Here is a 16,549-nt window from a genome sequence, read left to right on the forward strand (position 1 = left end):
AGCAAAGGATCGCTAAAACTTAGGCATGGAGCGTGTCTTTGTATAGTTAGAAAACACGATAATTGAAGAAATGTGGTAGGCGTAGATTGGAGGACTTTGGAATGTGGGTGTGGAAAAGTATTGAAACGGTTAAGTTGACGGAAAGGAAAATAAACGAGGAAGTGGAAGCAGGGCATTCTGATTTGGCGATGGAGTGTTGAGGGCAGTGATAGAGGGGAGAAAATTGGGGAAGCAAGGAAGGGGAATAAATAGATTAAGCATATAGGACGGAATGGAGGGAGGAAGAAAGTATGCGGAATTAAAGAAGGGCTTATTGTAGTGTCGGATGTCAGATAATGTTTTGTTAGGAGAGACAAATTAATGTATCGTTGTATAGTCCGTTTCATTATAAACCTACCTTAACTGGTTGTATACCAATACTGTTATTTTAAATATTATTGTAACTATCACTGAACTGCGCTCCTCGTATTGAAAATAGTCTATTAACTCCAGGAAATCATTTTTCTCAATCTAAATATTTCCTCTAGTCAGGAAGTAAATTTAGAGATTTGATTTAGCTTAAAATTAGGTCCGGTGGTACTTTTTTTAGCTTTTGGCGGGGCTATTTATATGTAGATACATAATATAGGGTTTGTGTATCTTTATTTATTGCAGATCTTATGTAATAAATTACACACACACGCATATAAATATAAATAAATAAATAAATAAATAAATAAAAAAAAAATATATATATATATATATATATATATATATATATATATATATATATATATATATATATGGTGGGTCGCGGTAGTCCAGGGGGTAGAGCGTTGGACTGCTGACCGGAGGGTCCCGGGTTCGATTCCCGGGCAAGGCACTCTGGGCACCTGCAGCTTCACCCAAGCTAAAGTGATTATTCGGGTACCAGATCTTCCTGGGAAACCATAACCGGCACAGGGAAAGGAACTAGCCCCCCTACCCTGATGTGTAAATTTTCACACGCCGTATACCTTGGGCAAAAAGTTCCCGGAATAACCACCGTGTGGCGCTCCCATCGTTCCGATTTGAGTTCTGTTTTTTTTGTTAAATTGGTACATCTGTTGTTGATACTCCCTTTAAATCTTAGTGTCATAACTTGACATTTGCAAAAGTTACGTAGCCAAGAGTACATCTATCTCTGTGTGTGTTGGCGATTTTTTACAATTGCAGAAATGGATTTAAATTTGCAACAACGAACTTGTATTAAATTTTGCGTAAAAAACGGATTTAGTGGCGCACGGACGTTGGAAATGTTGGAAAAGTGTTTTGGCAACGATTCTCTAAAAAAAACGGTCGTTTACCAGTGGCACGAGCGGTTCAGAAGTGGTCGTGAGTCAATCGAAGATGATGAACGCAGTGGCAGACCATCGACATCGAAAGTCGGTGAAAAAATTGATAAAGTAAAAGAAATGTTGGTCAATAACCGCAAATTAACCATCAGAGAAATAGCGGAGGACTTGAACATTGCCTATGGATCCGCCCAAGACATTGTGGTTAATGATTTGGGTTTCCGTCGTGTAGCATGCCAAAAGACCTCAATTTCATGCAAAAAAGAGACCGTGTTGACGTCGCAAAAGACATGATTTGCGAGGCTGAATCCGATCCCACATTCATCAAAAGGATCATTACTGGAGACGAGACGTGGGTTTATGAGTACGACACGCAATCCAGACATCAGGCAAGTGAATGGCGTTCACCAAATGAGCCGAGACCAAAAAAACCACGTCGTTTTCAGTCAAAAAAGAAGGCAATGCTGACGGTTTTCATGGATTACAACGGTGTAGTGCATCATGAATTTTTGCCAGAAGGCCAGACAGTAAACAAAGAGTATTATTTGGGCGTTATGAGACGTTTGCGTGAAGCAATTCGCCGAAAGAGACCAGAAATGTGGGCAGAAAACTCGTGGATTTTGCACCATAATAACGCACCGTCGCACAGTGCTATCATTATTCGTAATTTTTTGACGAAAAATGCAACAAATACCATCCAACAGCCACCGAATTCACCTGATTTGGCTCCCTGTGACTTCTTTCTGTTCAATCGAGTTAAAAAACCATTACGGGGAACGCGTTTTAGCAGCCGAGAGGAAGTAATGGAAAAATCGCAGGAAGCACTGATGGACATACCGAAAACCGACCGTAACTTTTGCAAATGTCAAGTTATGACACTAAGATTTAAAGGGAATATCAACAACAGATGTACCAATTTAACAAAAAAAACAGAACTCAAATCGGAACGATGGGAGCGCCACACGGTGGTTATTCCGGGAACTTTTTGATCAAGGTAGTATGTGCAAGCTCAGACAAGAATCGCTGTTGAGCGGAGACAATTCGAGAACGGCCACGAGTAAGGCGGTTTTTACTTCTCTTCGCCACTTCTCGACAAGGCGACGTGTCACTGGTTGTGATCCATTGAGGAGTTCGGGCATGGAAAGACCAGTCTCGTCTTTTTTATACACACCTTATATTCTCATCAATTTCTCTTTTGATGGGTGAAGCAGCTCCCAAACTCCATCTCCTGGCCAAATAATCGGGGCATTTGGTTGCATTAAACCCCCGCATATTTCAGTGTAAATTACGTTTCCTCAATAGCTCTCTTGTTAAGAGTATCGGCCCAGCAGGTCGAAAATCCGTTGTTCATGTCCCGGTCAAGGAAACTTTCTAACGCTCGTGATCTGTATCTTCCATAGTGATCTGTATGTTCCATATTCCCCACATATCCCGTGTTTGTCATTTATATGTGTTCCTATCCCCTTTCCTTATATTTATGGGCATGCAAATCATGGTGTTCGCCATTTGGCGGGCTTCTATCTTAAAACACTGTAAAGACGCAATTGCCAATGGAAATTACGTTAATTAAATCGAATGTTCACAGGCTGAAACTTAAATTCCTTTTTGCTGATTTCAGTCGTTTGATAAAATACTGATTATACAACAGTTAGCGGTAACAGTTGATGAATCATTGAATGAAATATTAGCCGGGAAAATTTGCAAGTGACAGCAAGAAATAAATACATTTTTTATTCATCACGATGCTCTTCTCCCTCACAGGATTTAATCTTGGAAACAAAAACGTCAGATCATTATACAGAGCTCTTTCAAGATGTGTTTACAGCACCGTTCCCGTGCCAAGTGGGACAGGGCAGTCCAGGAATATCGCCACAACGTCCTAACAATGTAAACAAATTAAGGCCAGGAGACGTTGACGTAATTGCAGCCATGGGCGACTCAATTACGGCTGGCTATAAAATGACAGCTCTAAGCGTGGTCTACGCAGTTGAAGAACGGGGTTACGCGTTTACTACAGGTAAGGGAGACTCTCCTCAATGCAAACGCCCCCAAAGCTTTTTTTTGCTTTCTTTCTCATAACCCTCGTGTTTTCCTGAGATGATATCCCTGTAAATGAAACCACTCTTTGGCCTATAATCAAGTTTCCCAGGGGGAACTCCCAGAGGGGAGACAACAACCAATCGCCTCGAAGGTGTAGCCTTTGGGTCATCAAGTGCCTATGTGACTAACCCACAATGTTCGACAACAATGGCTCAATTGAGCGAACTTAGCAAAACCGTTTATTCCCATTTCGCCGTGGGTATTCACCAATTTTATTTTCAAGACAAGTAATCTCACGTGACTTCAGCAAAATTTCGTGTGCATTCATCTTAGTCTGGCCCTATCTCAGAACTTTTTCTCTTTGCTAGACCACAAAAGATACGTTTCCCGAGTAATCATTTCAGTTTTTACCACCACCCCCCTCCCCACACGTAAGTGTGGGGAGGGGGGTGGTGGTAAGATTTTACGGGCGGCCATTTAGGGTTGAGGCGTACTCCATCACTATTGTATTCCAGTGTGTCTGACAATTTAACTATTTTCCTTTCATATACTGTATCGGCGCACAGTTTGCACTTCTTATCGTGCTCCAACTGCACGTAATGCAGGCGGAAGAAAGTGGGAGGATATGGAATAGAACAATCGGAAGGGTTCACCTCTTTCTGAGGTGGTTTAGTAGAAGTTAGGAAATCTAATGGAAGAAATATATATATACATATATATATATATATATATATATATATATATATAAAGGTAGTTAAAGAAGCTTTTACAATAAGGAGGGAGATGGTATGGTCAACTCAATTAAATAAGAAAAGACGTAAATACTAACTGTAATGTGGAGGAAAGTTTTGTAAGGCTCGGAAACCTAGTCGTTGAGGCAGGAGAACAAGCTTGATCCGGGGGCTTTTGAGATTTGTGCGAGCGAGTTTGGAGAAGAATGGATAATATTAAATGGAGGGACAAAAAAACTAAGTTCTAGGCAGGGGTAGATAGATTGTTGTTGGGAAAAATTCAAAGAGGGCAGGACAAGTGAATTTAGAATATACTGAGAGCAATGGGATACTGAAGACGGTAATAGAGGGGTAAATTGTGGGAAAACGAGGTAGAGGGGGAATAGGATTGACATTTTAAGTGCAAATCAAGAGATTTAATAAGTGCGTTCCAAAAAAATGAACAGCTCAGCGACTTTCAATCGTAAGACATACAATATATTTTCATTTTCATGAAACCGTCATTCCATTTAAATTCTGCTGGTTAGGAACTACACACGGAAATAAATATCTGTTTAAAATTTTCCAAAGTATCAAAAGTTCATGCTCCGTCCAAAATTTTACTCAAGTCTGTGCCATTGGGGCACTCTCGCCAGTTTCCGACATTCTATTCGACGTTCATATGCGTGAAGAAAATTACCCACAATCGAAGAGGAATGGAGGAGAAGAGATCGAGTAAGAAGATATCGGTTGGAGCTAAGCGCGATACAAGTCGATCGGGGCGACACCCTGACCATCCCATTCATTCATTACTCCAATGAAATGCGGAGGATGGGGTGGGTTGCGGTGGCTAATTTACCTGCTTCCCGCCTCGTCCACCAATGTTCATTTACTGCCCAAGCGGGCAAGTATAAACCGTCCAGGTGAGTGAAGTCCCACCTTTACCGGTCATTGTACATAAGAAACGCATGGCATTGAAGAAAGAAACATGGCTGAGGTGGAAGTGTGATTTGCGAGAAAGTGAAACTTAAAACTAGGAATTAAATATGAATGCTTAATCTAACAAGAAAGGAAAGCCGACAGGGAACGGCTTTTTACAAAAGAAAAAAAAGAACCTCACTAACAGCACCAACTGCCCACCGGCACACTCTGAGCATAGAGCAGGACAAAAAGGAAGTGGAGGCGAGGGTCGCCTATTTCTCAAAGCGGGAAATTACACTTGGGCAAGAGGAAGCGGGTGACAGCAAGACCGTGAATCGGATAAAATGATACTAAAATAACTTAGAAGACGGAGGAAGAGATCCGTTCGGCCGTGAAGCGGCTTATTACTATGAAGAAAATTTAAAATTAAAGGACATAGAAAAGACTCGTGGGCGAGTAAAATCTTTAGGTAGTGTATAAGTGTGTTTCTCTCCGGGATTCTATAGTCCCGGGTGGTTTGTAGCAGCGGATTTCCAGACGGCGCGAGGCGGGATTTGAAAGACGCGACTTGCGAGCGAATAAATTCCGCGACGGACGGGAGTTTATGCGCCGCTCGCACGTCGGCCATCCTAGTAAAACGACTCACTTAGAGTAACGACCGAACAGCCTTGTTTTGGATGGTTTCAAGGTGACGCCAGAGCGTTTTCCGGATGGCAAACACGAGGCAAGCGTACAGAAACTGCGGGCGAATGATCGACCTGTAAAGTCGCCTCCTGTCGGCGTGACCCATAGGAGAAATCACGGAGGAAAGGCAGCCGAGGCGGCTCCTTGCGACCATTGCCTTCTGACAGAAAAAGTCGAGGTGCGGCTGAACAGTGAGCTGGTTGTCTAGAATGACACCAAGAAATCGGTGCGAAGAAGCCCTCGGTATAATGTGTTGGTGGAAGAAAAGAGGAACGTGGGGTGTGCGTTTTCGTCTGCGGGAAAAGTGGATATGTGTGCTTTTGTCAGGATTGATTCGTATTTTCCAGGTTCGTATCCACCGGTACAGTTTGTCAAGGTGTGCTGTAAGTCGTCTGATGTTTGCGGAGCGTGTTCGAGATGTCATGGTCGATATGGAAATATTGGGATGGACATAACTGATACGTAAAAATAAGTGCGTAGCATTGATATATCGCACAACCCTATCCCGAAAAGGCGTCGCATAAAAACGAGCAAGACGACGTTGTCCGAAGTGCCATTTGCGTCTCAAAGCCCAAGAGACGGGCACAATGGAAAGTTCGGTTCTTTCCTTCGATCCCTTTCGGTGACGAAGGTTGATAGCGGCTCGGGTTTGTGCGGTGGCTAGAGCACTATTTTCCTGCCTCGAGGGTTTTGGTTCGATTCTCAGCCCAGGTAGAATTTTTTAATGAAATCCCTATTCCTACTTAGGTGCTATGTGGAGTGGACTTCACCTTCCTTTGGATGGGATTAAAACTGTGAGACCTCTTGGCACCTATCGCTATAAACAGGCTAATACCGACGCCGGGTCTCTCTCCACCATTTCTTCAACATGTCCTTCAAGTCCTAACCTTACCAAAATAGTTCCCACCTATCCGCAATCACCTTATCTAACTGTCACATCCCCAAATAAATGCTAATACTCAACTGAACAGCAATCTCAATATTCTCCATATCCCTCACTGACCCTAAATTTAAAGAGAAACCTTTTGAAATTCACAGACTACACTCCAGAAGTAATCCAAATGGGAGCATACCAAACACCACATAAATTCAAATCCCCCAACAGAAAAGACTTTTATTTAAGTTAAATTTTTAACAAGTCTCTCGCACTTATTTCACAAACTTGTTAAATCTGAAAAATAACCCATTAACAGATGAATCTTTGTCCTCAAAAAGACTCATACTCTATGACATATGCATCACATCAATCATCTTTACCATCTTACTTCACTATTTAAATCCAGAGATGATTATGCACCACCTATTACCACAGAGCAGGTCCCAAATTACCATAAATAAAAGACAAAATGAAGGATTTCCTGTGATACCAATGCACAGTCTATAAATGCATCAATTGCTACTTTCATTGACCACTGACTGCAGCCTATGCTTCACTATTTTGCTATGTCAAGGGTCTCTGTCATTTCTTCAACCAAATCCATTCCCAATAATACTAGCAGCATCATGACTACAGCTGATACTACATCTGTATGTACGAGGGTCATCCGGAAAGTAGTACCCGTTCGTGAAATAAAGACACAAAAGTAAATATTAACAAACATAAAAAAATTTATTTGAAAGAGGATACTTTAAACTACTTCTCAACATAATCTCCAAGCAAATTAAGGCATTTGTCATAACGTGTGACAAGTTTCTGTATTCCTGCTGCATAGTCCTTCGCCGCCAGCTCATTGAGATACGCGAGGGACCCATCTTGCACAAATTTTTGCATAATGCAGATGGTGTTTAACAATTTCATGAACAATTGTTCGAGAAACATTGGGAAAATGCTCACAGATGTCATCAATTGTGACGCGCCGATCGTTCCTCACGAATTCGTCAACTGAGCTCACCAGTTGGTCTGTAATGACAGACGGTCTCCCCGAACGCTCATCGTCGTGTGTGTTCCCCCTCCCCATGTTGAAGTTGCGACACCACCGCCGAACAGACGACTCGTCCATTACATTGTCTCCATACACCTCCTTTAATTGGCGATGAATATCACATGGGCGAACGTTTCTTGCATTGAGGAATTTAATCACTGCCCTCACTTCACAACTGGCGGCGTTCTCAATTTTTTTAAACATTGTAAACAATCACAGAAACAACACAGGCAATGCTAGCGTCACGCAACTTGGCTCAGAGAAGGCAGACAAGCCACTGAAGCTATCTGACCTCGTCCAGCGGCTACTCGCGTCGTCAGCACTTCTTGCGGCACGAACGGGTACTACTTTCCGGATGACCCTCGTAATTTTACTCAAAATAGACATTACTTCTTATGCACTCATTATAGATGCCTATTATTTTAGGCATACATTAATGAAAACTTCCATGACCATGCCACGGAGCAAACAACTTTGTTAATTCTAACACTGTATTTTCATCATCATCAATCATGGTTTGGAAACCTGTAACCTTGGTAATGACACAAGTTTTTCCTGATGTAAGTAAAATAAAAAATATGTTGAATGAATATTTATGTAGTCGTTCATTCAATTATAAAGGAATCATTATATCAATTACATACAGCAATATGTGACATGTACATTCACTCACCGTTCTCTCTCTCTCCCCCCTACAGGCAGTCATATATACTAACAACAATGTATGTAGAGATGATAAAAATAATAAATATTTACGTTATTAGCCCTATTTTTTGATTACTTAGAATTTCAATTAAAAATATATTTAAAATGATTCAGTGATGCTACTGCCAAGAATGAGGAAAAGATGGAGTCCCAAGAGAGAAAGGCCTAACAGTCGTTCTCAGTCATTGGAACTGCAGTGCAGCCTCTGGTTATAAGATACATTTGCATGCCATAACTTTTACTACATAATTTTTAACTGGGATATGCCACTCTCAAAATGAATAATTTCCATTACATTCTTCTCTGTTTGCTCACATTAGCCAAGATCTCATTACAGCCATGCTTGTTTTTAGATATAAGTTGCACTTTGTCTTTGTCCCATTCTAAAGAGATCTCTCATCTTTCTGAAATTTCCTTTCCAAATACCCGTGCTAAGATATTTTTAAAGGCAATTTTTTATTGCTCACTGTTTTTTTTCTATTAGAAATTGTGGAAATGTCATTAAACAATGATTTTATTTCATAACATTGTTTTGACAGGTGGGGATTATTTAAATCCCTTTGCTAGGAAATTATTTAGATAGGCATTCCAAAATCATCTTTACTTTACAAAAATCTGATATCACATAATATGTGAGGTAAAAACCAATTAGTTGTTCCTTGTCATCAATGAAAGTTAATCAAGAGTTGCTCTTAGAAAAAAAGTTAAAGATAATAATAATTGAGTGTTTATTTTTTTAAGAGCAATCTTTATGATCAAAATTAACCTCTTGAAATTTTAATATACACAAATGTTTTACATGCCAGCACATGGACCTCAAAGTTGAAATTTTATAGCAGTTCACATTTCACTAAAATTAAGGTTGAATGAACTTTTCTAACATTAGCTTAATTTTCTGCAGGTGGACTTGGGAATTGGAAAAATGTCACAACAATAGCAAATCTTTTGAGAGAATTTAACCCAGATCTCATCGGAATCTCAACCGGGAGTGGAGACTACAAGTCACAAGCAGCTGGCTTCAATGTTGCAGTGAGAGGTGCAGTTGATGAAGACATGTTGGTGCAAGCCAAATATTTGAAGAAAAAAATGATGGATAACCCCGATATTGATTATGAAAAACACTGGAAGGTGAATATCTATAGAATTAATTAATACTACCTCTTAGTTAATGCATTCAACACATAAACATGAGTCAACATGTTTAAATCAAAATTTGATGCTTAATTTCAAAAAATTTTGCTACAATACATACATTTTCATCTGATAAATGGAAACAAGGGGGGATCGAGATGGTGTGGGGGCTAACATACTGGCTTCTCACCCTAAGGGTCTGGGTTCAAATCCCGGCAGTGTTGAATATTTTTCAGTGGTATCTTTCAGAGCTGCTTTGTGGAGGGCACTTTGAGTGAGTATGCCATCCGTCGGATGGGACGTTAAGCTGCGGACCCCTAGGTGCCTTTCGTTAAGAGTAGGCTAATGCCAACGCCAGGTTTCTCTCCACCCTTCATCCTTTCCAGCCCATCCCTAATTGCACAAATGTCTCAGCTGTGCACCAATTTCCTGTGACATGTATTGTTTACATGTGGCCAACTTGACATAAGTCCATTTTTAGGCTGCACCAAGAGTATAAAAACATGAGCGCATAAGCAAATACTCCTCTGAAGAGTGAATGCAAAAAGAACCAATTAAATATTTAAAAACAAAGCACTGATGGATTATTTTAGTCGATCAATAATTTACTTAATTATCTCTTTCAGTCAGAGCTGAAGAGGGACCTGGTGTAGAGTAGGATGTTGTGTTTGGCTAGGGGTCACAAATTATTTAATTAGTAATTATGTCCATCCAAAAACCTACCTTAACCATTAGATTACCTAATAATAATAATCTATTTCGGTAATTATTATTAAATTTATTCAATGATAAAATAAACAAAAATTGAATGGCTAATTTATGTTAAATCAACAGTATACCACATTAAGGAAGTGACCCTCTTTAAAATAAAAAAATTAGCAATTTTTATCACTACTAGACACTTTCTACATTATAGTAGAATCAATTTTTAGCATGGGGCACCTTAAAAAAGTTAAGAAAAAGCAAACATTGAATATGAAAGTACCATGCTTTAGTGTAAGATAATTACATTAAATTTCAAATTTTTACTCCTTTCTTAGCATTACCTGGTAATACAATCAATGCAGTCAGTTCCATGTACATAGCTACTTTATGCATTGAAAAATTTAATTTATGACGATAGACACTATATTTTCTAAGCATGTTTTAATTCCGCTCATTTCCAGTCATAGGCAACAATGATCATTGACAAATAACTTCAGAGTTAGCCAAAGGGTTTACAATGAAGTTAGTCTTTGATTTCATGACGGCTGTAAATTTTAATATCAGTGAAGAAAATATTGTTCAGAACAAATTGAAGGTGCCTTTAGTTCTTAAATAATTCACCATGAGATTTAATTAGGTCTCTTTCACTTATGCTTTTTTGGTAAATTATTCCATCATAAGATTATAAAATACAAATAGTGTCATTACTTGCAGTACTAATAATTTGACAATATTAATTTATCTCACTGTACATCTGAGAAAACCAAGCACACAGTTAATTTCCTTTCTTCACTAATTCCACCCTACATCTTTTCCTTTCATTAATCTTGCACTTTTATCCCTTTCTATCAATCATGTAGCCTTAGATTTAAGTCACCCAGCCTCTCCTTTAGTATCATGTCCTGTAGTAACAAGCCACATCTATTATCAGCTTATTATAGTACTCAATTTCTTTCCTGCTGTGATGCTTCCCATCCCAACCTAGACCACTTTGACCAACCCAGAAATTTGGACGAAAAGAAGTAGCAAATTCCCAGATTTATGCACAGCAAATCAATACCTTCATTTGAGTAAACCACCACTCTGGCATTTCTCCGTTTTAGCTCTGAAACCAGGATACTGTTTGCAGCATTCTTATCACTCAGCACTCTTGCAGCGACCACCACATGTACGACCATAATCCATTCCACTATGTAATCAGTTTTCTTCACCCTTCAGATGTCTATCGCTCCCACTTTACAGACTGTTCCTTCACACAGTTCCCTTTTGACTCTTTCTATTTATTACTTGAATTCCTCCATTGTAATTATTGGAAGGCATTCAGTTGTGGGCCTGTATTCATAATAAAGTTTCCCTCATGCCTTAGTCTAGCATCACTGATGTATCCTCATGCTGGTCAAGTCCCCTAATCCATTCCCAGTCCTGTTATCCTTTTGTTCATCATTTTCCCCATTGTGCTGACCCTTTTCTCCTAGCTAGCACATCTCTCCAATCATTTCTTAACCCCTCTACTAAAAACCTCAAGCAGACCTCTCCTGTGCTTCAGCAGATTATGTTCACAAGAGAATTAATGTTAATAATTAAAATAATTTAAAAATGCCCTACCCTGCCGAAATTGAATTCTGATTTAGTAGCCTGCCATTCAAAGTAGGTTTTAAATGGACACCGAATTAACAACACACCAACATTTCTTAGTCTCATCTGACATCCCGCACTATGGTAGACCCATCTGCAATTCTGCATCATTCTACCTCCCTTCATTCTGTTCAACATGTCCAACCTTCTCCTGGCCCCATCTCACTTGCCTCACATTCCCTCCTCCATATTAAATTTTTCTTATTGTAGGTGTTTAGTTACATGGGAACCATGATTATTAATGGATAAGAGGCAAATTGAATTTTTCAAATATCATGTGTGCTAAAACATACATGTTGTTTTATCAAATGGAATACCAACTAAAATGAATACTGCTAAATACAGACACAGAAGTTAGTCTTATACCATTAAAAAAATGCAAAAATGAAATGTTATACGTGATAATTTTCTACAGAAAACACAAAATCATATCAACCAAAGCCATATGAAATGTAAAAAGAACATTCTTTCAGTGCATTGATCCATTATTTGTACAAAAAAATATTACACTGAAAAAAATTATTGTCACCCATTATTGACAGTAATGAAAGTAGTTAACAATCCATATAAATGAGTTAGATTTGCAGATGATGAAGCTTTAGCTAGCCTGTCAGCCATGGGATTGCAATCATCACTTAAAACATTAAAAAAAACAGTGTAATAGATGTGGGATTTAGATTCATATAAACAAAACAAAGGTTATGAGGTTTTTAAGATGGAAATAGGCTATATTAAATCTTAAAATTGGAGAGCAAAAACTAGAGCTGGTATAACAGCTAACCAATCTTGTAAGTGTTTTGGACTGAGATGGTCAAAGTAGTATGGACATAAGAAGATTATGAGCAGTATTAGGCCAAGAAGTGTACACCAGAAGGACATATTAGATGACAGGGACATTGAGTAAGGATGCTAAGAAATGACTAATTAAAAATTTCATATGGAGCATAGTTATGTACGGCGTGGAACCATGATCTTTGAAGTAGGATGATAAGCATATACTGGAGGCTTTTGAAATGTGGATTTGGAAGAGGAAGGAAAAGTTTTAATGGATGGAAAGTAAAACAAATGAAAAGGTATTAGGCATGATAGGGGAGAAGAGAGGATAATTTGGAGGTATCCATAGGAGGCAGGCAATGTAGGCAGAGCATTTTGATAAGTGATAAAATGTTGAAGGCTATGATAGAAGACGGGATAACATTAAGCAAGGCAGGAAGGGGAAGGAAAAGAATAGGCAAGTTGTTATGGAATGAATGTAGGTAGAATGTGCATATATCTGAAGAACAGTTTATTGCAGCAAGGGGTCAGGTTATGACATGGGTGAGGCAAAGAAATGTTGGAGTGTTAAGTGTGTGCCCCAATCCAAAATCTAACTCCAATGTTAGATTACCTAATCATAAATTTAATTAGCATTGTCCATTATACTGAAAACATTGTAGCTTCCAATGAATTTTGTTTTATTTTAAAATTATTGCAAATCATATGTGTTTTGTGGTATATATAATTCAAAACTTCCTCTATTCAAATTCCTTATTTTCCCATAGTTGCTGTTTATTATGAGTGGACATAATGACCTGTGTGCATATCAGTGTAAGTATCCATTGAGTGAAGCTGTAGATGCACATAAACGAAGACTAAAAAAAGTAATAGATTATATTTATGAAGAAATACCACGGGTGTTTGTGGCCCTCATTTCTGTCCTAGGTACGTTTTTAAATATATATACTCATGTGTGTGTGCGTGTGTGTATATATATATATATATATATATATATATATATATATATATATATATATATATATATATATATATATATATATATATATATATATATATTTCAAATATATTATGTTGTCCTTGTTAGAATACTGATTTTTTCACCACCTTCCTAATTTATTTAAAATCATCATTGCACCATTAAACTAACTTAAGTAAGCATTATACTTTTCACTGGTAAAACATTATGTTTCAATGTCCCTAAAACATGAAATTAAGGATATTTATTGGCAATTTGACTGATTTTATTGGTATGCAGACCATAATTACCTTATTGGAATAAAAATATTTTAAAATCTAGTTTCTCTGTCCCATATTGTCAAGTTCAGCTTAACTTCTGAGGATTGATAAAAACAGTGAAGTGTGCCAAACACAATTTTCTTGCTCTCATTGATAAATAAATATATATATATATATATATATATATATATATATATATATATATATATATATATATATATATATATATATTGAATTATAGAAGTAAGATTTCACTGAATATACATTACACTATGTAAAATATTTCCTATGCTGTCCTTCTTGATAACATCTCACACAGAATGTTGTGCAACATGACTGGATAAAAATTAATAATAAGAATATAAAAACTCTTCTCTTCAAAACAGTCATTTAGATACATCGTACTACATAATACTGTTGCCTACAATTTGAATCAGTTACACTAACACAGGAAATATTACGACACTAAAAAAACAAAAGATCCAATAGTGGGGAAATCCTAGAAAACCAATATATCTGGGGCTCCCTTATGCGCATAGCTAGGTACTGCAATAGACTCTTATAAACATTAACAACTGGAGGAATTAGTCATAAGCTCATAGAGTGTGAATCGATTTGTATACTTTTTGTGAGAAAGGGAAGTACATAGGAGTGCATTAACTTGAGAAGGTATTTCATTATTTCAACTTCTACTAGTCATCTACTCTTATAAAACCTGAAGAGTTGTATGAATTAAGTTTTATGGCAATTCTGACGAGAATTCAAGACAAGGGAAGTTTATAATAATAGAGAAATAGAATAGAAAAGCATTATGCTAATTACGAAAGACAAAATTCAACCAAGGGTTAGTGTTCAAAAGTAGGTAGTGCTTGTGTGATTATGGAATATCCCTACACTGGCATACTACCGAGCTAATCATGATAAATATCGTATACTGAACCCTGTACACAAATGAAATAGATTCCACCCATTCATAGAGGAATTATGGTGAAAAATAGAATAAATTAGAGAATCTGCATTCAAAGGAAATCATTTCCATTCAACATGGGTGGTTTGGTTTCATAAATATGGTAAAAATTCAGGGGTTTAATTTATATGCTTTACCACAGATTTTTGTTAGTAGAAATGTCAAAAAAATAATTGAGTAGCGACCAGCAAAAAATTTAGGAGTTGATGAATCTTCCCTTGCAAAATCCTATCCGCTAAATCATTACTATCCAATTGAATAATGCATCGAGTGTGTTTACTTAGTGTGCATTACTATCCAATTGAATGCATCGAACAATAATGTGGGCTGTTGAAAGGAAACCTTGTACTTGTCTTAAGGAATAAAGTTTACTATTTTATAAAATAAATTATTATTGTAGAATGGAACTTTACACCACTAACATCCATTCTTGCTATCATCCTGTTCTAAGGAAGTGCTTAGGTTTATGTAATCCCAACCTCCTTCATTTCTTGAGAGCAGAGACTCCATGGTAGCGGTGAAGTGGCTTTTTTGCGCCACTATTTTCTAGACGGTACTGAGTTCTTTTTCATAGTGGGTTTCTGGTGTTGGTTGAGTAATTAGACTGGGGATCATGGAGTTCAAACTGGCTAGTTTGTTGGGCATTTGATGACAAGAATCAGTAGGGGTTACTTGGTGTAAGTTTTCTATAAATTTTAAATTCATGTTTTACAGATTGGGTATCAGGGGAATTTCCAAAAAAAAATTATCTTCTTATCAGTCCCTAGTTCCATAGTAAAGTTGATGGATGCTAGAGTTGTATTTAAGAAAGCCAAAAAGTTGTCAAACTGCTTGTAGGTGCCTGCCATGCATTGGTGTATCTCAATTATAGCACCATGATTTTAATTCACTCTGTGCCCACAATTTCTTCGCTGCAGCAATGACTTTTAAGCTCAATTTGTAGAACTAACCATTAATTTGTGATTCTTGGTGATGCTTCATTTCTACAATATATCACCAGAATCTTCAAATGTTGACAGGCTTTTTACTGAGGCATAGGTAAAATTTAAACAAATATTACATTATGAAATACCTTACACTTTCCCCGGGTATATGTTGAGTTAGATCCTCTCAGGCCTTCCACCAGATAGGCTTGCACACTAACTTGGTGAAAGACCCAAGAGGATTTCACTCAAAATATAAAGTTAGTATGTAAATACATGACACATTTCATTTTCACTACAAGGTATTTATTGAAAAATGTTAATAGGTTTTTAAAATATAATTCATAAATTTTATGAAAACAGGAACTCAAATTTTTCACTGAAATGGATGTATACATTGAATACATACTATGCACTTTAGGGTGCTGCTATTTATCAAAAGTGAATTAATACAGAACTCTAACAAAAATTATGAGATGGAATGATCCATGCTATACAGAATTGCTATGAGACTTGTAGTATGGTCATTATACAAATTCCTCCTTATTTTTATGGTATATAAATAAGATGAAGGATTACTTCTTTTCAGATACAAGCTTAGGAGCAAGATTACCAAACACCAAATCATGCCAGATTGGCAGACATTCAGCTTGTCCTTGCCTGTCAAAGTCTAATGATTTTGAACAAGATATACTGGATATGACAGCTGCTAGTATAGCTTACCAGGAAGTTGAGAAGGAATTGGTGAATACTCACAATCATTTATAAGCTAGTGAAAAATCTCTTTTCATCAATTTGACAATGATAATTGTCTAATTGAAAAAAACTATTTAGTTATAAATGCAACTTATTCAATAAGTATGTTTTCTAAAACCATTAT

At 37.4% G+C, this 16,549-nt stretch overlaps 1 protein-coding gene across 1 annotated transcript in view; it reads left to right on the forward strand.

Moving 5' to 3' along the window:
• The first annotated feature begins 3,242 nt into the window (after window positions 1-3,242).
• Window positions 3,243-16,549, forward strand: part of LOC139701121 (phospholipase B1, membrane-associated-like) — a 70,321-nt gene continuing 57,014 nt past the window's right edge. Inside the window, exons 1-2 of the mRNA XM_071599698.1 lie at window positions 3,243-3,330; window positions 9,197-9,423. Of these exons, the coding sequence (XP_071455799.1) occupies window positions 3,243-3,330; window positions 9,197-9,423 (315 nt within the window). The remainder of the gene's footprint in view (window positions 3,331-9,196; window positions 9,424-16,549) is intronic.

The sequence above is a fragment of the Hetaerina americana genome, unplaced genomic scaffold, assembly GCF_022747635.1.
Source record: "Hetaerina americana unplaced genomic scaffold, ioHetAmer1.1.p SCAF_11, whole genome shotgun sequence".
NCBI lineage: Eukaryota > Metazoa > Arthropoda > Insecta > Odonata > Calopterygidae > Hetaerina > Hetaerina americana.